The 25638-nt window shown below is 36.5% G+C and overlaps 1 protein-coding gene and 1 pseudogene across 1 annotated transcript; one reads left to right on the top strand and one right to left on the bottom strand.

The window, feature by feature from the left end:
- Positions 1-19, top strand: part of LOC122351486 — a 1701-nt pseudogene extending 1682 nt beyond the window's left edge.
- On the bottom strand, positions 1-24546 carry LOC122352020 (UDP-glucose:glycoprotein glucosyltransferase 2-like). Its single transcript, XM_043249494.1, has 41 exons — positions 24461-24546; positions 23509-23642; positions 22994-23076; positions 22764-22894; positions 22491-22603; positions 22218-22395; positions 22035-22131; positions 21404-21476; positions 21260-21360; positions 20168-20267; positions 19617-19677; positions 19280-19371; positions 19020-19173; positions 18650-18769; positions 18380-18465; positions 17887-18022; positions 17218-17349; positions 15987-16151; positions 15700-15823; positions 15267-15365; positions 14929-15023; positions 14182-14391; positions 12350-12481; positions 10657-10787; positions 10462-10557; positions 9913-10015; positions 9511-9590; positions 8645-8834; positions 8369-8527; positions 8186-8231; positions 6634-6776; positions 6426-6508; positions 5625-5648; positions 4434-4532; positions 4256-4340; positions 3417-3599; positions 2938-3098; positions 2727-2841; positions 2527-2643; positions 137-314; positions 1-53 (listed from the first exon to the last, which is right to left on the bottom strand). The coding sequence occupies exons 2-41, from the start codon at positions 23628-23630 to the stop codon at positions 31-33; spliced, it is 4620 nt and encodes a 1539-aa protein (XP_043105429.1). The 5' UTR covers positions 23631-23642; positions 24461-24546; the 3' UTR covers positions 1-30.
- Between the last annotated feature and the right edge of the window lie 1092 nt (positions 24547-25638).

Below are 25638 nucleotides of genomic sequence, written 5' to 3'. Positions count from 1 at the left end.
AAGATAGGTGCCAGCATGAGCACTCAAGTGCTAAAGTTCATCACGTCGAGTGCCTGTTAAAATACAGATCATGTTCATTAACTGCTTTATACACAGTGCAAGAAAAAACTTTTTTAGTGATGACTACATCTCACACCTGTGTGCTGTGGTGATGAAGATGATGATGATGATGAAGATCTACCCTTAGTAATTTTCTCCTTCTGCTCCTTCACCCGTTTGAGAAAATGCTTTATCTCATTGTCGTACTTGGACCATTCTGAAACAATCCTCACCGCTGCACTTAACTTGGGCTCTTTGGTCTTTGGGTTATTGCACTGCAATAAATCAACACAAAGAAAACAGTCAATTGTGCTGGCAAAACACTTCCTTCAACCTTTTCCATCAGTGCTCAGAGTGGCCTGATTTAATTTCCTGAGCACTTAAAGTGAAAACTGCCAATGCTGTTCATCTATAATAGAACTTATATCAACACTTTCATGAGCTCTGAGTCACAAAACCCATAATGGCACTCTGATTGTGCCGCTAGCACAGAAAGTTCATATTTGAGAATAGCCAAAAAAAAAATAAGGATACCACATCTGAGCTCAAACTGGTAACTACTGTAGACACATCAGTTGAGAATCAACAATTTCACTGTTTCCACATTGATAAGTAATGGTTCTTAAGCATCAAAATATTTATTTATTTATGATTTAATGCCATGCCAGCAACAATGGCTATATTCAATGGCTATATATGCTTTCAAAATTCAGATAGATAGATAGATAGATAGATAGATAGATAGATAGATAGGGCATTAAAAAAAACAGATTAAAACTAGCTTTTTTTTTTATTGTTTCACAATATTACAGTTTGTACTGTATTTAACATAAAAAGTCTTACCACCATCAAACTTATGCATGGTAGTGTAGATGAACTAAAGGGATTGAACTTTTTATTAGTAGTTTGCAATTTGACGTTTTTAAACAGCAAAACAACTGAGCACCATACAGAGGAGAAAATGTTATAATGGAACGCTAAAGCAATGATATTATAGGGTGACTGCAACCACAGGTTGGCCCAAAAATAAAAGAATAAAACAAACAGAAAATGACAATTGCTTCCATATAGTGTGTTTGAGTAAAAATATCCCCACACAGCACTGGAGTAAGACTTTCACGGCTAAACTTGGTATACATTAATGAGGTGCGACCGCTGGATGGAATGCGAAGGTCAGCACTCTTCTAAACCTGCGTCAGACCCGAGTCCAGCCTGCGCTGTGAGCTGCAGCCCTCACACCCATTTCCCTCACTGCCATCTCTAATGAGACGTTTCCCTCTCCACCTCCCAGGAGCAGCCGGCAGGGAGGAAGAGGGTGTAAATGAGACTACTATTTTTGTCACTCTCTGTATGTGCGTTAGTCATAGTGGGAATGAAGAAATCTGGGTATGATCAGACTGCAGGCATTTCAACCTGGTATCACTTCAAATACTGTCTTTTGTCAAATTAAACGAAGCAAATTGATTGCTACTGCGGAAATTATAAGCAGTGCTAAATACAATGTGTGTGATTAAGCTGGAGGATGTATTTAAACTCTAATGTTCATCCCCAACTCTGTACAATAAGGTCTCCTTATGTTTGGTAACTATATTAGTATGTTAACGTGAATTATTAGCTATTATACTTTCAGAGCATTTAATAATTTACAATTATTGTTTTTTTTNTTTAAATCTATTCGTATATTTAAATAACATATCGCTCGATACCAATGTTGCCAAATCTGCGATTTTCCTGTGGAATTGGACTACTATAACACTGTTGCTGTGGTTTGCGTTTCATGTCCATGAGCAACCACAATAACGTGACATTTAGCCCCTAAAATGCGACTTTTACCAGCAGAAAATTAGGCTAGTTCTGAGTAGCAATTGGGGGGTTTTGTTGTGAAAACCTGGCAACCCTTCTCGATACTTACCAATATGAAAATTGGAACTTTATTTGGAGCACTTTATATTAAGCCTAAGATGTGTATTAAAAGAGATCACCCAAAAATTAAAATCCTTTATATAATTACCTTCATGTCATTATCATTATCTTCGAAACACAAATTCAGATTTCAGACTCATCAAAATGAATGAAGGTTTTAAAGGTTTGGAGTGACATAAGGGGTGAGTAATTAATTACAGAATTTTCATTATTGGGATTGTATAATCTCTGCATAATGTCAATCTATAAATATAAGGTATTTAAAGTGTACTTGCAATAGTTCCACTTCAGCACAACCAAATATACTTCAATTTATGTTTAGTTGGACCTCAGCACTACTTCTGCACAATTAAAGGGCATCTACTACAAAATTAGTTGTTCCATTTTAGCACATAAACAAGCACATACATATGTAAAGATATTTGTAGCATACCATGTAATATTTGCAATAACATATACCAACAAAGATGAATAAAAGCTTTAAATACATATGTAATAGTTCATGTGCCATGGCATCTTCTCAGTAATATTAAAATACAGTGTAGTGTAGCGCAGCATACTAACCAGATCTATGGTCTTGGCGGTAGTTTTGGATTTGTCATCACACCAGGTTTCACACCACAGCCACTCTTGAGGTAAAGACTTGATGGCTACTTGATGGATCATGTTGTTGGGAAGGTCCTGTTAGCATCAAACCCCAGAGAACATTTAAGTTGCATTAAATTCTTCTTTAATGGTCAACATGTGTGATGTCAAGCACAAACCTGGTCCAAGTTGGACAGACTGTTGGGATCTTGGCTTAAGGCTTGATACTGCCCCCTGAGGCGGTCTCCAGCGGCGATCTTTCTGAATTTCTTTAAGTCCACCACATATAATGCACTGGAGATAAAGGGCAACATTTGTTAAATATTACATATATCACGATATCATTCAACAACCATATCAAAATGTTTTTTAAATGTTTTGCGGTATAACCTGATGTGGTATTTCCTGTGTCCAAGATGAGAAGCCCAGTAGCCAGTCTTCCAAAAACGATATCCTTCCATTTCTTTTCGGCTGTCGCAGAATGGTGTGTACCCATAGGGGGCGCCCTCTAGATCCAGATCTCTCAGCTCCTTCAAATCTGCCCTGACAATCTATGCACAAAGTATGCCGGGTTATGTTTTGCAATTAGAGGTATCACTATTTGCTAATGTGCTAACAGGATGAATTGTTGGAGAAGTGCCTGTGAATTCTCTTGGCTGCAAATACTTAAAAAATGGCTAACTGTAAGACATGTATTGTTAAATGCGATTAACAGGTTGGAAATGGATGCATATCAACATACGACTAAATCTGCTAAAAAGGTGAACAGAGAACACTGTACAGAGTACCGTTTCCCACAACGAAACAAGCCCTTATGTAGTATGGCTAAAGTGAAGTATAGATGTGAAGAGAAGCATTGTTCTTCTCACCTGATCAGCATCTACAAAGATGATCTTGTCCACAGCCAGTGGGAAAAGCACATCCAGGAAAAGGATCTTATAACCCCAGATGATACGTTGCTTTTCTGTCTGCTGGTGAAGCCAGCGAGGCCACTTATACTGGACCAGCTCATACTGGAAACCATAAGCCTTCGCCATGTGAGAGATGGTGTCCTGTACACACACAAGCACAAAGGAATAAACCACAGAGAATGACACTAAGATTATGACAAAGCATCAATTTAATCTTTAATGTTGGATCATCCCTTTAATAGCATGACTTCTGTTCTTCTCATGGTTTAATGTTTGGAAATGAATTCAAGACAGGCATGAATGTATTAGTATTGCAATTTTACAAATGTATTATGTTTATTTTTGTAATATTCTTACTATTACTTCATAAGAACATTGATATATGATCATAAAATGTTAGTCCAAATTGTATAGCCTTTACAAATAAACAAAACAAAATCATTTTAATTCACAATTGTAACGATCAGAAAACAGCCATTAGATTTTTACACAAATTGTGCAGCTCCTATATTAAAAGGTATATAATAAAATTATATAAAGTATATAAATAAAAAGTATGTCATATTAACATCATAAAAAATCTGATGCCATAAACTTTGTAAATTCAGTGAAAACTAACATTAAAAATGAATTTAAAAAAACACTTTGCACCCTGACTCTCAGAAATAACCTCTGCCAGTGAAATTGAAAATGTAATTTCAGCCAGCTCTTGCTATGTTTGTGTACAAAATTCTTCAGTCAGTCAGTGAACAGCCAGATGAGAGCCTAGAGCATGCTGGGAATGATAGCAATCTTACCTTGAATGAGGGGGAGAGGTAGTTTTTGAGGAACCAGAACTTGACAGGGGTTTTGGTGTGTTGAAGAACAGACAGCATCATTATTCTATTAGGGGAATAACGTGAAGTAGAAACACATGAGGAGTTAAAGATGACACTGACATTGCCGAGTTCATACGTTCATAAATAGTGGTCCTACCTCAGGAAGCGCTCATATAAATGTCCAGAGGCTACTGAGAAAATGTTGAGAATGTCTTTCTTCTTGTCATCTTCGTCCACACTCGGGCCACCGGCAAAGCTGCAAGACACCAAACAACACACACTTATCTCAACAATCTCAGCACAGCAACAGGGATACAGCTCTGCTAAAAATCGGTCATTATTTTGCGCATCATTTACCCCAGTCTTCACTATCGCATGATCATTGAAATCATATTGATTTGATGCTCAAGAACCCATTTTTTTATTTGTGAACTTGAAAACATTTGTGCCGCTTAATATTATTGTTCAAAACTGAGACACTTTTCTCAGGCTTCTTTTAGACAGCAGTTTTAATAATCTTTTTGAAACAAATGAGGTAACAAAATATGAAACCACATGGAGTCATCAAGCAAATGATGCTAGACTTTTTTACTTGCCAATAACTTGTTGGTTCTGCCGACTCTGTTTGGAAACAGCACCATTCAATTTTACTTGATGTCGGCAAACCATACTGTATGTATGTTCTGAGGTGATTAAGAGATTTCTGAAGATCTCAACNATTCTTTTAGACAGCAGTTTTAATAATCTTTTTGAAACAAATGAGGTAACAAAATATGAAACCACATGGAGTCATCAAGCAAATGATGCTAGACTTTTTTACTTGCCAATAACTTGTTGGTTTTGCCGACTCTGTTTGGAAACAGCACCATTCAATTTTACTTCATGTCGGCAAACCATACTGTATGTATGTTCTGAGGTGATTAAGAGATTTCTGAAGATCTCAACCTCCATCATTACCGCAAAACAAAACCAAGTGCCATCTGTAGCTTTCAGCAACCACCCTAGCCAAGATCTCACCTACTGCTGCCTCTGCACAGAAATTCATATTAGAGCATTTTTTTTAATACGAGTATCACACCTTTGGAACATTTCAGTCTCCTGTTTCCAAGCTACAAGCATACTTCCCAAGAAAAAAAAAAAAAANGCTGAGACAAGGCGGAATTTTGGATAAACCTGGCAAACTATTTCTAAATGTGAAGAACGATGTGTAAAAATCAAGCTGAGGGGAAACACGGTGAACAAGATAGATCACAGATTACTGACTGAAATTTTGCTGTGTCACTTACTGACGCAAGAAAAAGTGAATAAGTGGGAAAAAAAGTGAAAAAGTAGAGATCAAGTTCCCTACCTTTTCTCCAAAGAACTCCACACACTTCTCAAAGACAGCAATGAGCAAAGGAGACAGATCATAAAACGTAATAAACAGAGCTGTTCATTAAAATGCAAACCCTCTGCATTTTAATACGCAAATTATACACTACTCTTCAAAAGTCTGGGGCCAGTAAAAGTTTTTACACAAGAAAATAATACTTCAATTCAGAAACAAAAGTTACATTTATACTGTTATTTCAAATAAATGCGGTTCTTTTGAACCTTTTATTTGTCAGAGAATCCTGAAAATGTAACACAGTTTTCACAAGCATCATGTGACATCGAAGCCTGGAGTAACAGCTGACGAAATGAGCTTTTGCTATGAAATTGCAATTAGCTATGATAAATCACATTTTACATGTGTATTAAATACTTATTTTACACCAAATAATGTTTTGCAAGCATGTAGTTTTTACTGTATATAAGACATAAGAACATGTTTCTTTCAAAAAACATTTTTGTAAATTTTACAACCCCCAAACCTCTGAATGGCAGTTTATTTATTTATTTATTTACATAGAGACAAATAGTCATAGACAGGCCTAACCAGGATCTGCAGAACTTTTCTCACACCGGTTATAGAAATGTTTGCAGAACGATGATAAATGAGTCTGTTATCAAACTACCCGAAAACATATTTAAAAAAAAAAAAAAAAAAAANAAATCTTGCAATCTGTTTTTCTGTGATATTTTTGTGAAATCGAAGTGTTGTTCACCCTTCAGCTTTTTAAGAACAGATCTAAAAGATTATAATTAGTACTTCAAAAATCAGACTCACCTGGTTATGGAATCCCACAAGCCTTTGGATTCTGTTCCTTCGCTTAGAAGATCCTCATTGAGTTTGTCAGGCCTTTTCTGGACCTAATATTTGAACAGACGTTACTTTTTCATTGGTCACATCAGCTGGTTTTTTATATTGAAGCAAAGTCTGTGAATGCACGTTAGCATGATAGATTGTACATACTATAATAATGTTACAGACTTACTCTAACTTTGATGATCTTGCTGTGGAAGCTGTTGAGCACCACAATGACATCGCCAGCATCAACAGGAGAGTCTGTGCCATCATGCCTAAAACATACATAAACAACACTAAATGAACAATAAATGGTATATCTGCCCTTTCCGAATGAAATATCAATGCTTACAACTCCTAATTCAAATGCATTAAGATAAGTAACAAACAATGCAGAAGAAAGAACAAAAGAAGAAAAGAAAGAAGAAAAAAAACTACAAAACTACAAATTTAAAAGAACTAGAACTAGAACAAGGACAAGACAGAACATAAACAGAAAATAAACAATAACAAGGAAGAGATAAGCAGAAACGGAACAGTAAGAACAGGATAAACAAAAGAACAACAAGAAAAAGATAAACAGAAAAACAACAACATCAGCAAGCAGAAGATATAATAATGATTACAAGATATACAGGAGAAGAAGAAGAACAACAACAACATGATGAAGAAAAACAACAAAAAAGGGCAAGAACAAGAAGAGGAGGGACAGAAGAATAACAATCAGAACAACAAGGATGAAAACTGATGAAGAGGATGAAGAACAGTTAGTAATCATTTGAGGAATATCAGTAGAGTGCTGCCTTGCAATCACTGTCATTATCATCCGATTCCTCACCAATGACTCACAATTCAATACTGAATTTATTTTGAGCGTTCCTTTTGTCAAGTTGTCTCAAAAAGTTGCGATGACATGAAAGCATAATAAATGTCCAGTGATACAGGACACAGAGTGCCATTAGCTCCGGCATCATAAACGAAACCCTGGATCCATTAGGGTGCACTTCCTCAGAAAAGGATATCAGTGAATTGAACACTGACAAAACACTGCCTTTCCATTCATTTAACAGTCAGCAGTGTGTGTGTCTAAGAGATACTTCCTCTTTTCTCTCACACGCTCTCTTTCTCAGTTGGTTTTGTTTTGTGCCAGACCCCAGACTGTATGAATAATCACACTAGCAGCGTGAAAAATGACACTGCGCTCCAACGTTAACCTGCAAGAACGGGGTATAAATTTTACTGTCTTCTATAATTCTGGAAGAAACCACAACTGTGTTTCCTTAAAGACTGGCTAAAATGTGCACAATCAGAGGGAATGAAAATTGATGACGAGCATTTTAGAGAGTTTTCATGTGGATCGTTAGTTTGAGCTTAGCCGTTTCCTTTTGTCCTTTATTTTGGATGTTATCTGTATTCATCGTTCAGCCTATCAACAGCAGACCCAAGACGACAGGTGATAAAATTCATAACTTTAAAAGGACTTTAAATCATTGTGGAAACAAGATATGCCAAAATGTAACCTAACTTTCAAACGTTTAGGGTCAGTACGATTTTTTTTTATCCAGCAAGCTATAAACACGTTATATCCAGTAAGGATGCATTAACTTGATAAAAAGTGACAATAATATATAGCCTTGGTGAACATGAGATTTAAAAAAATAAAAAATCTTACAGACCATTAAACTTTTGAAGATTAGTATATGAATGTAAATCTGCAAAGAGCAAAAAAAAAAAAAAAAAANGCCTTAGGATCCAGGCACCGGGGTTGGCTTTTAACTGGAAATAGCCCTGTGAAATGTGCTGGGTTAGCTTTTGATTTTGTGTTCCACAGAAGAACATCAGTCATACAGGTTTGGAAAGACATGAAGGTGATGAGAGACATCTCATGTTGGGTCCACGTAACTCGAAAGGGAGAATGAACTCACCAGGTTGGCCATGACAATGGTGTCATGTATGAGAGGTTCCTGTCTCATGCCCAGCGTGAACTGAAGCCCTCTGGGAGGCTGACCTGTGGACAGGTCAAAACAGTGGCCCTCCAACAGCAGATACTCAAGCTCATACTCTGCATTGACTACACCGCTGACCTGACAACACAGTAGGAGAAGATCCATCACACTGACACTAAACATGTAACAGTTTGTTAGTGAAACACAAACCAGACCCGGTAAATTTATAACTGCATTTACAGTCAGAATTCATACCTCCTGAAGGTGGATGTTATCTAGATCATATGGGCTCCTGACCGCCTCTACCATCCAGCTCTCTGGGGTGATCATATTAAAAGTGAGCAGAGGAGATTCTGGGATTTCAGTAAAGCGGGCCACAGGGCCAGGGGAAATGGAGTTGTTGCCGAAGAATGAAACATCCGGTTCCAAAACATATCGATAAAAGCTGCCAAAAAAGGAAATGTAGCTATAATAAGTCAATATTATACACTAAACTGGTGGGAACAGCTAGAAATATTTTTTTTTAGCATTCTTCTCACTTCTTAAACTGACTTTTTTGAACATTTTCGAGGAATAAACTTAGTAAGGTTAGTTATAAACAAAAAATGACATATTTAAACTCTATATTTAAAATAAATGTATACATTTTGTCGTTGAACAAATAAGGTAAAAATAATTGCACATTACAAAATCTTGCATGCATGTCAACCTGACGTTTGGGACTTCCAAAACCAAAATATGAACATAACTCATAACTCATAATAGGGGCACTTTAATTAAAATAAATTCCTGCAGCATGAGAACAACAATTTCCTGGAGTTTCCTGGAAACANTAAAATTCACAGATCAGTGGCTTCTAAACTATTAAATTAGTCTTTATATGTAATATGGAGATTATTCAAAAAAACTATGCCTTGTCCTGAAAACATGCAGATTCTGCATTCTGACTTCACACGAACCATTTTAACCACTAAACTCTGTTAAAAAAAACAATATAATAGCAGCAGAACAGTACTAGCTGCTATATGACTGTGTGTGTGTGTGTGTGTGTTTGTGTGCACGCACATGCATGTCCCCCGACCCCCTTCAGAGCTGAAGTTTAATTAAGCTTTTGCTCTCACCTCTTCAGGGGCATCTCAGACAGCTTGGCTCGACAGTTCATGAACACCTGCACTTTCATATTGACCACTTGACCAAGCACCTGCAGCACACACAGAGGAGAAGGCCAGGTTATTAACCACTCACACACTCACAAACAACAGGATTCAGGAGGGAAGGCTCTAGGTCACGCTCTATAGGACCGCATACAGATGAGCCAACCGCTCTCATTTCACGTTCTACATCTATATAAAAAAAATTCTTTAAGGACCATTAAAAAAAAATTAACCGAATAGGAAGTTGGACATTGAGAATGCTTTTGGAAGCCTCTGCAATAACAAAGCACACTGTCTTTCAGCTGAATCACAGCACAAACAAGCCCCGAGAAGCAGTAAGCACTTAGATGTGACCAAAGTCTTACGTACAACTAATAAAGGAGCCAACTTCTGTGCATCTCTGGTCAGAGGGTCCACGATGGCAACAACATCATAGGACACCTCATCTTCCCGCTGTGCCAGCTGAAGAACGCTGTTAAAAGACACATCTGGTCAGCTTGATTCATTGGTAGTGCTGCGTTAATGAGAAAAACTGAAGTAGAGGCTTTTAACATACTGATAACGCAAATGGACTACTTCAGTGTCACAAGGAGCTGTGAATATGCATAAATAATAAGAGGAGCTGATCATAGCCATGGAAACCCAGTTGGGTGGAAGAGGTTTATGTTTGAATATGCAGCTGACTCACTCTTTCATTGAGTGAGTTGTCTGACCAATAAGTGATTTAGATTTAGACCCATTTATGAACCGATTAAATAAAAAATAACCGACTCAAAGGACACAATTACAAAGCAGACATCATCACTGAGACACTTTTTATGCAACCATGTTATGCAATCACAAAAGCAGAAAAAGGGTATAGTGAAATGCATTGGGGTGAGAGTACTTTTTAAAAGATGGATAATCTTAATATTGCACCTGTGTTTGTCCTTCAAAAATTTGACGTCTTTTCTGGCCTCTCCTTTAGGTGATGCAGTGAGAAGAGCGTCTACTTTCATGATTAGATCACTGGCCCTGTAAAGAGAAATAACAGGTTTCGGGGGTCCACTCAAAAAACCCATTTTACATCTACAGTCGTATTGGTTTGGGATGACAAGCAAAAACATAGCATACTTTTGGGCATTCAAGTTCATCTGCTTGATCTTAGATTTAATCTTTTCTGCTGAAGTGCGAAGTGTGATCTTCTCTAGCAGATGGAAATCTTCCACATTAAACTCTTCTTCCTCATCCAGTAGGCTCAGGGTCTAGAGAAGACAATGATCTCATTGTTAGTCAGAAGGTATGTTCGAGGGAAGTCACAGGCTGAATTTCAGTCTGCATCAACCACCAGCACCACAGGTATCAGAGCATGTGAGCTTACCATTGTACAGAGGCTCAAACTTTCACACCTAGAACCCATAAAAAAAANTTTAGTGCTAATAAAAGTAAGGTTGACAAGGTTTTCATTTTTTGCTAATTTTTGCAAAACCAGTGTGCCTGTATTAGAAATTTCCTTTATCTAGCCCATGTTTCAAAATATTTTTGAAATCGCATAGATTAATATTTTTTTTTTATCAAGTGTACAGCTGTAGTTTTTTTGCATTTTGAAAAAAAATATTTCTGTGTTTTGTATATCTCTGTGTTGTGTTTGTTTATCCTTTCTTTTTGGAAGATAGAAGACACTTTAATTCTCCTTTGTAAATCATTTAAGGTATGAAGAGTCAACACTCTTCTAGATGAGCTCACAAAAATAGATGACTGGCAACTACTAAATGTTTAAGAACTACCTGACTTAATTGTGAATTAAAGCAGGAATGTGTTAATAAAGCATTTATTGGCTATTTGCAATTATTATCATGTGTCTAAATAATAATATGTATAAATGCACCATTTAATAGTTTTTTATTTATTTATTTGCACTTTCTAAATGGCCTTATGAACCACTGACAACTCCTAAATAACGTTTCTAAATAACGTAATACAATTCATTTCTAATAAAGTACGAAAATACAATTAATAAACATTATAGATATGCTCAAGAACAATAATGAACTATTAATGTTGGAACAATGCTTTATAATGCATTTACTAATGCTTTAAAAATGATTCATAGTGTGGCGTTATTCTAACAAATTTGATTGTAATAATGCAATCAAAAAAAAGTGTGCCTGTATTAGAAGTTTCTATTACTTTGCTCATATTTCAATATTTATTAATAGATAAACAGAATACATAAACAAACATATAAAACATTAAATGTTATTTAAATATATCCCAAATTAAAAAATAATAATTGAATATATATTTTAGTCCTGTTTTGTATTACTTATCTTATAATCCCAAAGAAAACAGCTGAAGTTATTCAACCATGGCTTTTTTAGAATGAAAACTAATTTTGAGGATCGCATCGGTGTGTTGGAGAATGATAGAACGTTGCTGCTGTTTCAGGCTGCAGCCCATTTTGTGCTTGTCTGTCAACAAAGACTTTGCTGAAAAAGCACAGCGTTATGACAGTTCGGTGGTTCCGTGTGACCTGTGACCCCTGCAGCAAAGGATGCTGAGTGGACGCTGGTGAATTAACGCCAGGCTTCATCTCTCTCCTCATCTCCTCACAGGTTAGGACAGGCCAAGCAAGCTTCTTAATACTGAGTCAACAAAATGAACGGCCCCATGTGAGGGACCAACTGGTGAGACCTTAGAATTCGAACTATTTATCATCCAGATCAGCGGCGTGTACCATAGGTCATTAGGTTATAAATGATTTCATAACTCCCATGGAAATTTTCTTTAGCTGTCTAAAAGAGGAGGGGTTGTTTGTGAATCTCACCCTGCCGTTGCTGACTACAGCTCTCTGTCCGGCTTTTAGCTTCAGAACTTCCTTACAGTACTTCTGCTGGCTGTGCAGAAAGTCCACCTCCATCGTGTTGAACTTCTTCTCAAAGGCATCATGGTCCATACCCTACAGGAGATCAAACACATATATAATACACATTTATATATATAACACATAATTAACCTTTACTGCCACTGAATAAGGAATAAGTATTTTTAGAATAATAATCTTTCTGAATAAATTTCACACTAAAGATTTAGGCGACGAAATCCTGTGTCACCTCAGGTTTGGACTGATTTGAAGTATAGTAAAAATGTGGAAAGAACAAATCGATCAGCTCATTAGTTTGTTTTTTTTGATTACACTGCAATGAGGAAATAGTCAGTCAATGACTTATTGACACCTAAATGGGGCACATTTGTGCAAGTGCAGTCATTAGGGTATTTTGAGAGGAGTCTAGACCTTTGAAAAATGTGTTTCCATTGGAGACTGTGTAGCGCTAATCAATCATTAAACATTTTCATTTATTAGCCTTGTAATGAAAAAATGGCTTCAGTGCCGATAACAAACCTCGGGTGTATGAGCTGTGCAGAGTCAGATTATTAGTGATTCCAGCATTTGGCCCTTATGAAAAGAAGCAAAATGCTAATATCAGCACAACACCTCTCCCTGCCATCCAATAATAGAGCCATTACAGGTCCTAGACACAAGCTCTCAGGGAACCTAGAATCACTCTCTCCAACCATTTTCAACTAATAAAACTCCTTTTATCTTACATGTTATGATGGAAATAAATAGAAGGAGCAGGACAACGAAATAACAAGACAGAAAAAAGCAAAAGAAAGCTCTCCATGTGTCTTACAGACCAATCAGATTTTCAGAGACTTGCAATACTCTGTCAACAAGACCCTAGATTTCAATTGTGGCTGTAGGAGGTACAGGGCAGCAATTCCCAGAAATGTTGTTTGTGTATAAGTCTGAGAAAATTACTTATGGCTGAGTGGTTTTGCTTTTGGATGTGGTGATGAGGTGAAGGGACACCGCGGAAAAGAAGAGAGGCACTGCTTGTGTCATTTCTTGGTGGAACCTATAAAAGTTGTATTTGATGTTGTGTTTTTGAAGACACAAGCCTTCCAGCTTTTGTAAAAAGCATTAAATGAAAGCTATACATGATGAAAGACAATGCATTACAAGGATATTAAATTCATTAAAAAGTGTTGAATCTACCTAAAAAAATAAGATCAATTTATATTACAAGTAATGATGCATAATATTTAAGATGAAATATTTTGTCTATATTAGTTTTTATATAATAAAACACTAATAATTAGATAACGTTGTTAAAAGTACTCCATTTACAGTATAAATCCATTTTTACACTGTACATTATAAGATTGTGATGTCTAAATTCATTCGTAGTACTTGCAACGATGTAGCAATTATAATATTCTTGGCTTTTTCAAAACTGACCAAAAGGTTAATATCAGTGCACCCCTAGTCACAGCGATATAAAATTGCTCTAAATCTGGTTATCAGTATAATCCTACAAGAATCTTGCAGCCTTAAACAGCCAACATGGAATTAACAATCTGTATTTCTGTAATGTACTTTCTGGTCTTTCAAATCAGACTGACAGGAGAAGACGACGATGGCACATTTCTAGCAACTTAGCTCAAGTGACATGAATAAAAATGGAAAAAGAAGAAGAAGAAAAAAAAAAACACAGTCAGGCTAGAAAAGAACAGGTGTGTTAAGATAAATCCAAGTCAAAATGCTCAACGCATAATTCCACATTACCCAGACACAGTATTTCACACTCCACTGACCTGTTTAAGTAAGTGCTTAATCTTGGTGCCTTGTTTGAGGAGCTCCACATTTTCTTCTTTGAGGAGTTTTAGGGTGAAGTCGAGCGAGTTCTTGTTGCTTTGTGTGAGGAGAGAAGCCCAGACGGCTCGGTACAGAGCACTGGTGTCCTCTGTGGGCTTTCCACTTGGGTTATTGATCACTCCGACGCGACAGTTAGAGCTGCCGGATTTCTGCAAACAAACACTGGATCAGAGACTCTCTCAAAAAAGGCGACCACAGCAAACAAGTAACATTAACCATGTGATTATGTGTGTTTCAAATTATTTGAGTCGGTCTACTTAAAATGAAATACTGATCATCATACAGAGATGTTGGGAGGAAGAACGGTGATATAAGTAAATGTTACTTGTAGGTTAAACAAAAAACAATACATAAGATTTAGGAGCTAACTGGATCAATATCTGTTTTCTTTACAATAATACTGCAGTTTTTAAAGTGGATAAACATTCAAACCTGGTTACATATTTAATCTACATTGTGTGTGTGTGTATATGTATCTGTATAGATGTATATCAGGGGCGTGATATATACATACATCTCAGTTGGATCATTAACTCTGGATTTCTTTCATTAACCAACACCAGAAGAATGCTTTCAAAGATGAATTGCTCTCAGATTAATTACTAAGATGCACGTGTGCCTCTGCTCTCTAAAGATGTGATTCCTGTGGATACAACTAATTGGAAATAAAAGCTGCAGTAGTTTACCATATGTTTCAAGGCATTCCGGAGCAACTGCCTCCCAGAGGACTGTTCAATATCTGCTACAATCCACAGAGTCACTCCGTATAACACCTCTTCTTCTACAATAAAAACGTTATTTAAGAATAATGCTTTTTAGAAAAACATAGTTTGGATAGGTTTTTAGCTAGTAAGAAGTGTTGTGATGTATTTGACATTTTTGAAAGTAACAAACAATGTAATGTTAATTATGATGTAATACTAGCAGCATTGAAAGTGCACCGTCAGACACTTGCTTCTAAAAACATTATAAAATATAAAACCCCTAACAAAATATAAATAGAAACAAAAAAGTCATGACTCACCATCTCTGGTGAAATACTTCATTCTCTTAGAGACAATTGCCGTTTTGTCTTTTGAGTCCAGGTATGAGAACATAGTTGTGTCATCCCAGTCATCAGCAACTATTTGTTCAATTATAACAGACATTAACATTGCAAAGGTATTGGCAGTGATATGTTGATGATAGTGATGTGACAGAATCATTGTGAAGGAGACTGCAGAGCGTGACTGTGACGGTGACAATGATACAGTGAGATGGCAGGTCAATATTGGTGATCATTAAAGGGCTACCTGGTGNGGCAGTTAAAAAACGAACATTGCAAAGGTATTGGCAGTGATATGTTGATGATAGTGATGTGACAGAATCATTGTGAAGGAGACTGCAGAGCGTGACTGTGTCGGTGACAATGATACAGTGAGATGGCAGGTCAATATTGGTGATCATTAAAGGGCTACCTGGTGAGGAAGTGAAATCCAGATATCGCCTCTCAGAGCTCAGAATGAGAGGGTTGATACGGGGAACTACATTGGCCTGCTCCATGAGAAAGTCCACCACATCGACACTATCTGTGATCTGACCCTGGATATGACAGGAGATGCCTTAGAACTTGCTAACCAACCAGATTAAAGGATTACAGTCAATAAATTACATCATATATATATATATATATGTGTGTGACAAATTAATAACCAAACCAATAAGAAAGATTTGAAGAAACAAGATAAAAAGATATATAGCCTACCATAAAGACAGATCTTTGGAAGAAGTTGGTAGTTTCCATGATTTTTTGCAGAAGAACTGTCTCTAGCTCTTCTGGGTCCATCTCCTCACTACTGAGTGGAACACCATTGAATAGACCCACTGGTAAAGAACCTAAGCCGCTCTTTCTGTAAAACCCGCCTCCAGCCTGAAATAAAAACCCCACATCATGCTAAAAATTCATAAAGGGAGTGACATCTGTCCATGACTGCCTAGGCAGTGTTTCCCCTGCCCTGAAAGGTCAAGTTAATTTTATTTTCTCTGTAGCACCAGATCACAACAAAAGTCATTTAAAGTTTCCTTTCCTACAAAACAGGTCAATACCTTATTCTTTTATTAAAGAAACTAAATAGCCTTGTGTTATTTATCTTATTTACACTGCGACATCTCATTTCGGTGTGTCTACATTACATGGTCGTGCTCTCGGTATCGCATACAGCAGAGTTTCTCCAGCGGAGTGTGCACATGCATGTTGTGTTTCCATGTTTTATGAGGACTCTCCATAGGTGTAATGGTGTTTAGACTGTACAGACTGTATGTGTTACTGTTCTACACCAAACCTACCCATTATTGGAAACATTTTTAGATTTTTACAAAAATGTAATCCTGTATGTTTTATAAGCTTGTTTCTTCATGGGAACCTAAAAAATGTCACCACATGGTCAAAATTTACTGGTATTCCTATCCTTGTGGAGACATTTGGTCCCCATAACGTGATAAATACCAGGTGCACACACACCTAAAAATGTGTGCGCATACACAAGTGAGCAAACTGCCACTCTTATTTGTAAATATTAAGCCGCAAAAAGGCTATTTAGATATAAATGCCACGTATCTCTGTTAATGAATGGCACAGATGCACGGTTTTGTGTACTACTGTACTGAAGCTCGGGTGATGCTTCCGGTGATATTAACATCCGCCGTCTTTATGACATCTCCGAAGCTGCTTCATAAGCATCTTACTGTTCATTTGAGTAACACTATCCTCATATACAAACAGAAACGTAAATGTTTTCCAGGCAAGACGTCAAAACAAAACTTCAGTTTATTTCTTCAATGCTTTTAATTGTAAAGTTGAATCCCATTTAGTTAAGTGGTTTATATTTATCAATGCTATGAAAATCATTTTTAAGATGTACATTAATTATGAAGATGCAATGTGCACTGAAATTGTAATTCTCTGCACATTAAACTTGGGAATTTTAACAGGAAACGTACATACAGCAGTTTAAANTTGAATCCACTCCAAGAATTCTGGCAGCATTTGCTTTTGGAAATTTCTTTTTCAGATATGCAGTTACTGTATCCACAGAGAGAGTCTCTCCAATTTCCACCCTGTTATATATCTGCATGCCACAAAAAAACCCCAAAACACTACACTTTAATGAACAAATTAGTACACTGGGCCTCATTTACTAAATGAACGTACTGCTTGACATTTCAGCTATTCATCATAAAACTAAAATGCAGTCATCCAAAACACTGTTTATTTTAAAAGTCCACTTGCTGTAAAATCAATTTTGGGTCTTGAAGTACAAGAACAATTGCATATGTAAAGGATTTTACACATTAGAACATGAGTGAAGTAAAGCCTTTTTTAGGCTACATATAATGTTAAGCAACCCATTTGTATCCTGTTTTTAATGACTGCCAATAGCCTAATTTGTGTTTTATTTTAGAGTTTAATATATTATTTTATAACTAGCTTAAATTTCAATTTAAAATATTTGTTGTAATAGGCTATAATGTTTATATTTACTAATAATTAATGTAACATTATTGTTACATACATTCGAATTTCACACCTAATGTGAAGGAGAAACCTAAAGTAACATTAAAGGCATGTGATTTAAAAGAGTCAGAGCAACCACAAAGACACTCACTGACACCATGGACGTAAAAGCCTGTGCTTCGTCATACTCCTCTGAGATGTAGTTTAACAGCCGAAAGAGAGCAACACCTGCATCCAAATACCCATCCACTTTATCATCTGCACTGACAACCAGCACAAACCCAATCCTACGACACACGGAAACATAAATGCACATCAAACCTGTCATAAAATCTGACCAACAATAAAATGATCAGTGGTGCTCATGGTAATAAAATTAGGTTTGTTAGTTGAATGTTAAGTAAGGTATAAAATCAGCTGCTTATAACACGATTACTCACTCAAAAAGATAAAAATGGAAATTGAATATTGATTTAAGTTGAAATTATATGCAAGAAACCATTAAATGAAATGAAAATAACTATGTAAGGAATTTTCTGTGACCATGGTCCGTCATTCAGTTTAGCACTCATTAATCAGGAACAATCAGAAACGCATTTCAGTACAAGTCCTTGAAACTGAAAAAATGTGTGGAGTGCACATACCTGAGTGGAATGTTATGTTTGTAAAATAGTTCTGCTAATTTCACCAACTCAATGCTCTCTTCTTGGACTGGGTCAAGAAACAGAACCTGTAAACAACAAATGAAACCATTTTTCAGTCTTTCACAAATTAGAATTAGACCGAATAAAGTCACACAAAATGGGTCTTCAGCAGTGCTAAAAAAGAGGGGCATCAGGGAATAAACATCCCTGTATGAACCTGCACACACAGCTAGATTTCAGCTTAGAATATAATCAGGCAAGGTGACTCACCAGGTTATAGAAGTTACGGCGTATTTGTCGAATAACTCCAGGAAATGTAGCTCTGAGGAGTTCCTGGACACTTGAGGGCCAGTGACGATACATGGAGTCCTTCTCAATATCATTAACCCACTAGACCATAACAGACATTTGTTACATTGTTAAAGCATCTATGTGATCAGTGAACGGCCATTTCATCTGCAGCTTGGCTTCCAGAAGTATTTTATCCATTGAACTTTTAATCATGGCATCTGATTCAAAGTTGATTCTTCGCATCCGAGAAGCTCATGGTAGGTCAGTCTTACAAGGTTCTATTATACCACATTCTCTATGTAGATTTAAAATATGGTATTTTACTACACTCAAATAATTAACGTCTTACCATAATGGATGAGTGGCGGATGTCCAGAGCGTAGCTGTCCTCTACAGTGGTTGATGAAGGCAAATGCAGAAACTTACTAACGCTGCTTCCTCTGATGCCAAGGTTATGAAGACCTTCGAGAATCGTAGCCTCGGTTCTGAGAATGTCCAGGATGCTACGGAGCGGTTAAGAATGGACATATGTACAGAATGGGTTTAACACACATAAAACATGTTGAGGAACATTAGTGGTGGTAAGAGGGTCTTGTGCTGGGATCATACCTGAAAGGGTTATGAATGTCCAAGTCAATGTGTATTCCATTAATAAACAGACTGGCATCTCCAGGTTGGATCCCCATCGACTCGCTCAACCTCTGAAATTTAAGGACCCTGTCAGCTACACCGTCACTTTATGGCCATCACATCATTCAGCATGGACATGATTTGCTGAAACATGATCTTTTTGTATTGGATTCCTCAAGGCACTCCAGAGTACTCATCAAAGTTAGAGAGGACATGTTTAATTTTCTAAAAATAAATCAGAAAAATCCTGGCCAACATGGCTGTACTTGAAACTTTTTTACAGTGCTCATCAGAAAAGTTGTTTATAAAACCTTACCTTTTGATTGTCTTCTATTTCTTTCCTCATGTCTTGGTTTACGGCCACTCTTGTCAGTGATCTGTGGGGACAGTAAAACATGTACAGTCAGTACCAGCTCTCGCCAACATCCCAGAACAGTCATAAAAACTCATTTTAATCTCAGAAAACCTGTTCCCTCTTAGACGCCATATCGGCTATGCTGACAAACTGTAAAGCACAGTAACTCTGACTCAGCAAATTGCGAACACCGCACATAAAGCTGTCTTGAGCAGCAGTGGAGGAAAGTCACAGTAACACATTAAAAATGACCTACACATAATGCATATGCATGCATTCTGTGCTGTTATACATGCAAAAATGCATAGTGGAATATTCTACAACAACTGTTACAGATCTTCCTGTTCTCAACATTTTTAATGTTTATTTTAAATGTTAGACTCAGCAAGAATGAACCTTTTAAAAAGGAATAATTTGTTCAATTCATTTTGATGCAGAGAGTTGTAACAAAGTTAATAATTTCTGTCTGGGATTTTCTCTGAGAAACCAAGACTGAATTTCAGACTTTTTACCTGGCTCTGCTTGGGAAATTTTGGCTGAGGTCTTGCATCAATTTGAGCGAATCAAACTTTGGCACAGTCATGATACGAGATGCTGCCTGGAAACTGAGGTCTATTGGAAAGACAGAAAAAGGCATTTCGAAATCTTTTTTTTAAAAGAGCCAATAATTCATTAAAAATGCCTGAAATGCAAGAGTTAGTTAAAACTATTCACAATTAAAATATAAAATCTAAAAGTCTGTGATTAAATGAACAGCTGAATTCAACATTATCCTGATTTACTTGCACACAAACACAAGATAATTTTGAAGAATGGTTGTTGTCTTCTATGCAATAGAAGAGCTTTCAAGTCCCGTGATAAAAGGGCATCATAAAAAATGTCATAAAAGTATTTCAAACAACATAAAACAGTTTTTGTGATGAACATTATGAAACTGAAGTCACACATACAGCCCTAACTCTTCTTAATGCAATCATCTTAAATACAGCATCTTTGTTTTGCGAATGAATGATTGGTCTTGTTATTATAATAGGATACACTGTTTTAGTATGGAAAACAGCGACCAGTTTTGGAACAACATCAGGCTAAGAACAATGTTTTCATTTTTGGGTGAGGCAATTAATGAATGCATTTTTGATGAGTGAAAACATTATGATTGTGGATGCCATACAGCTTGATTTTTAAACTAGTCTAAAGAGTCTAGATGGACTTAGAAGTCTACAAAGTTATTGCAAATTCAAACGACTGTTTCAATAACCATCCTGATAACCATCATGAGAGTCCTTCATGTCAAGTTAAATAAATTGCTTCATTTATCTATCAGCACAAAACTAAAACGGCTCTTATTTAGCAACTTTGCTCCAGGTCTCGCAAAATTGAACTTGGCTGTGAACATGAGCATCTGTTCAGAAGTCTGAACAGGAATAGGACAGATCGCTGCAGCAAGCAAAGGGTACAAACTGCAACCTTTCCACTGCTTCCCAATTCATCAAGTGGACAGTTCTCTCCAGGAACCATATGGATTGCTTTAATCTCACTGGGTGACGCAGCACCGAGACCAGAACACCGTAAGAGTGGACCATCAATAACAACAGTCTGCCCACCTTGGAGCTCCCACACTTTGAGAGGAGTCATGTCATTGGTGCTCTCCAGTAGATGCTTCCTAAGCTCTCCAAGTTCATCCTGAAGCTCTGGGTGAGACTTTCTGGAGGTGAAAAAGGACACAGTGAAACATTGTTTAANCTCACTTTAATTTGCCAAACAGAAATCCTTGGACTTCATCATTTTCATCCTCATTATCAGTGGAAACCGATTTGGATTCTGTAAACAAAGTCAGGTCATGTCAGTTTCAACTGATTTGTTTCAACATCATTAGCTACCTCATTTTATAGAAAACCAATAAGTAGTTTCTCTACTACTAATTTTGTAGTTTAACTACAATTCAAAATTTGGGGTTGGTACATTTTTGAAAGATGTCTTCTATTCTCAACATGGTTCGGTTTATTTCGTCCAATCAGAAATCATCTAATATTCTGATTTGGTGCTTAATAAACATTTAAATTTTTTTTAGTTGTTAACAACTGCGCTGGAGACTGTGATACATTTTTCAGGATTCTTTGAAGATAAAGAAATTTCAAAAGAAAAACATATACTGTATATGAAATGCAATACTTTTTAACAATGCAAAGGACACTACTTTCCCTTTAGATTAATTAAAATGCTTCCATGCTAAATAAAAGTATATTCAAACTTTTGCAGAGTAGTGCAGTTTGTCAAGCTAAAACCGACTATAATAATAAAATTGTTATTGAGTTATTGAACCATTTATTACGTTGACATTTTTTGTTACACAAAAGGCACTTTGCGATTGTACGGTACCTTTAACTTGTGTGTCATCAACGGCTTTGTACTCTGTGCTTTTAATTGCCAGTTCAACACCGTATCCAGACAGCAACATCTTTTCACTTTTTGACTCCTGTGGTGAGAAATAAGCATGTGGGCAACAGGTATTTACTATAAGGCACAGACAAATCATTATAAAATTACATCGCTAATACTCACAGACAAAAAGTGTCGCAGCACATAGATGACTTTACCCTCCTGTGCCCGCTCTGACAGAACCTTATGAAAAGTATTAAACTCCTTTGTGCCGATTTCAGCATAAAGAACGGCTACAGGCAGGTCTGTCCCGTTGACTCCGGGGTACTGATGGTCAGACTTGTACAGGTAAGGTCTTGGCCTGCATAGGACACATAAAAGACCATAAAAGACCACTCAAAACCATATATCCACCCCAAATATTTTTGAATACAGTATACTGTTGTTTATTGTTACCTGCCTGCTGCGGTCTTCAAGAGCTTCTTCATATCCTTGGTGCTGCATGCATTTTGACCGTGAACAACCACAAAAGCAGCGCAGCCATCAGGAGGAGGTTCATCACTTGCTATCTATATATTGAAAAGAAATCGTTAACAATACGCCCATGGGGTAAACCACAGAGTAGCAAAAGCTTCGAGCTTTAAAAAAAAATTATACTGATGGTATGAATATAAGTGTCAAGCATTTGGTTTTATATAAAATCATTCTGACATACAGAAAAGGACTCACTTGTTGGAAAGCATGCACAGCCGGTGAATAGGCCCTGAGAGATAGAGACAGTTTCAACAGGCTGACCTGAAGATCTGTCAAGAACTGTCCAGCCTTCTTGATTATCAGGTTATAATATGACCGGACTGACTCTAAACACAGGGAAGTAAATATCTGAATTTATCCAATTCACATCTTACACACCACTCATCGAATTAGGAAACACAGCAAAAAATTAAAAGATTAATTACCTCCATTTTTGTAAACAGTTAACTCTTTTACAGTATCAACAAACTGCCAGAACTTCTCTTCACCATCTTCTCTGATGAACTCACTATGGAAAAAAAACATTTATAAAACAATACATACATCACACAAACATAAAACATAGTAATGAATACAAACAATAAAAAAGGGTTTTGCTATAATGAGATGACAGTGAAAGATCATTTTAGATATGGAATAAATTAAGTTTTCAAGGCAGCAAATTGAAATCTTATTCAAAAAGACTTATTAAACAAATTATTTGATAATTATTTCAACATTGTCTATAATTTCTCATTAACTGCATGAAAATGTGAACAGTTTGGTAACTAAAGAAACGGTAACTAGTTGAAGCAGCTAAAACATCTCATGTCCATTTTAACATTTAAAAAAAGGTTAATACATGTACAAATAAACGAATTGAATTAAGTCCTTTATATAAATATGAAGGATAGCCAGTGAAATACTGAACTACGGGAGAATAATAAGTACTCCAGCCCACCTTGTCTCCAGCAGGAGAGGGGTCATGGACCATTTAGCCTGAAGAGTGGCGACGACTCCTTTAGATGCAGAGTACACATGCTGGACCCTCAGCAAGACCAGCACAACAAAGACCACCCTCATGATCAGACACTGCTAAAAGACAACCTCAGTAACTAATAACGAACAAATATTTATATTCATTTGCATGCATTTATAAAATTGCCAAAAAAAACCTTTTATTGATGTTTTCATTTATTAGAGAACACGTGGACATTTTGTCATAAAAAGCTCCTACTGATTGTTTTATGCTTCAGAATTGCAATAATATTAAAATTATAGCCCGATTTTTACAAATAGATAGGCTGTAGAAACACAACATATTACTTTCAGATCATTGTCAATAAACAGCAGGCTTCCTTTATAACAACCGATCCCATATATCGACACGATACACTATAGGCCAAATGTTTGTAAAATCAAATATGTCTTATTCCAAGACAACAACATGACAATAAAAAGTATCGACAGAAAACCACTTCCATATTCACCTGATCAAAAGCTAGGGAATCTGATTTTTTTTTTTTTTAAATGAAAATGTTCGGTGTAGTATTTGTAAAACAAAGTAAGGCGACGTTAAACTGTCCAGCAAAACGCCACGTAGCTACAATGTAACGTTATGTGTCAATTAGCGGCTACATAATTATTACACGTTTTCTTTATTTTACAGACATTAGCGTCCCTGTCAAGCTATATACACTACATGCAAATCAGATGAAACAGACTACGGTTGTGATTGGCCATTCTTATGAATGAAGAAACAATAAGATGGGAAAGGGGATAAAAGGCATCCAGCACAAACCCTCAACCCCATCGGCATTTCTTTTCAGAAGCAACAACGATATATTATTCAACGGCAATAATCCGCGACCTGACCCTGTGATACAGAGTATGAATATGTTTTAATAACACACCTAAATCATCGGACGTTGAGCCGCTGTGTTACCCGGTTTCACAGGACGCCGCCATTGAGGGGTCCTGCATCTTTAATTCCCTGTTTCACAAACGGGAACGCGATACATTGTTTCCTCTTTAGTAAACAACTCCAACATTTTAATGATTTGTAGGCCAAGTATTTTAAATAAAGTTCAGCGTAGTAATGGCAGAGAAGTATATTTCAGCATTGACATATTTTGTAAGTTGTACGCCGGAGAACGTTGTTCAGGCATTTTCATGGACGACTAAGGCAATTGATGCAGTCGGAAAGTAACGGTGGAGCTCCAAGCATGTGGAGTTTATGTCAGTGGTATGAACAAACGGCGGGTTTATCCAAATTGATTCATTTGTAAAATATAAAATATCGAAATGGAACCAAAATATTGTACCCACAAACTACTCATCATATTTTTTTGTTAAAACAAACCACACATTTTCATCTATATGAGTTTTTGAGCTATAGATTTGCTATCAGTTTTGAGTGCATACCTAAAGGTGAAAGAGACATGTAGGCTATAGGTATTATATGTGTACATAGGTCTAGCTGAATTAATGAACGCATTTAATATTGTTAAAATTTATATATAAAAGAGATTGGGATTGATGTGTTAACATAATGCATATATCTCGATTTTAAGTCGTGTTTTTATTTTGATTCTAAGTTACTCCATAAGATACGAGTTAGAATTTAATACCAATAATAGGCTGCTACTTTAAGTTATTATATAATTAGAAAAATAAACCAGAGAATTTAGCGATTTGTCAAAGGGGCACTGCATAAGAAAAAAGCGAATAGCTATTGGCCGGATGAGACACATACGTATCTGCCATGAAAAAACACAAAGAAAAATAATGTTTTTCGACCACAAAACACCGCACAGGCATAGTTAATTTGACATTTGTGAAGTTTGCAAACATGTTTTTGCATGTAGCCAGGTTTATTTAAATAACCACCTATTCACTTATTAACAATGTATTTACTTTCTGCATTAAAGAAAAAAGGGACGAGTGATGTATAAAGAATGCCATAGCACGGGTGATTATTGGCAATGGCATTACAAAACTAAAATTAAGTATAAAACTTAGTCTGATAATAAATAGTCTCGGTCTGAAATATGACAGCACTAATCTACTAATATCTCACTTGGCAGGTGAC

The sequence above is a fragment of the Puntigrus tetrazona genome, chromosome 9, assembly GCF_018831695.1.
Source record: "Puntigrus tetrazona isolate hp1 chromosome 9, ASM1883169v1, whole genome shotgun sequence".
Taxonomy (NCBI): Eukaryota; Metazoa; Chordata; class Actinopteri; order Cypriniformes; family Cyprinidae; genus Puntigrus; species Puntigrus tetrazona.
Note: the sequence above shows the minus strand (reverse complement) of the source record. Positions and strands in the feature narration are given on the sequence as shown.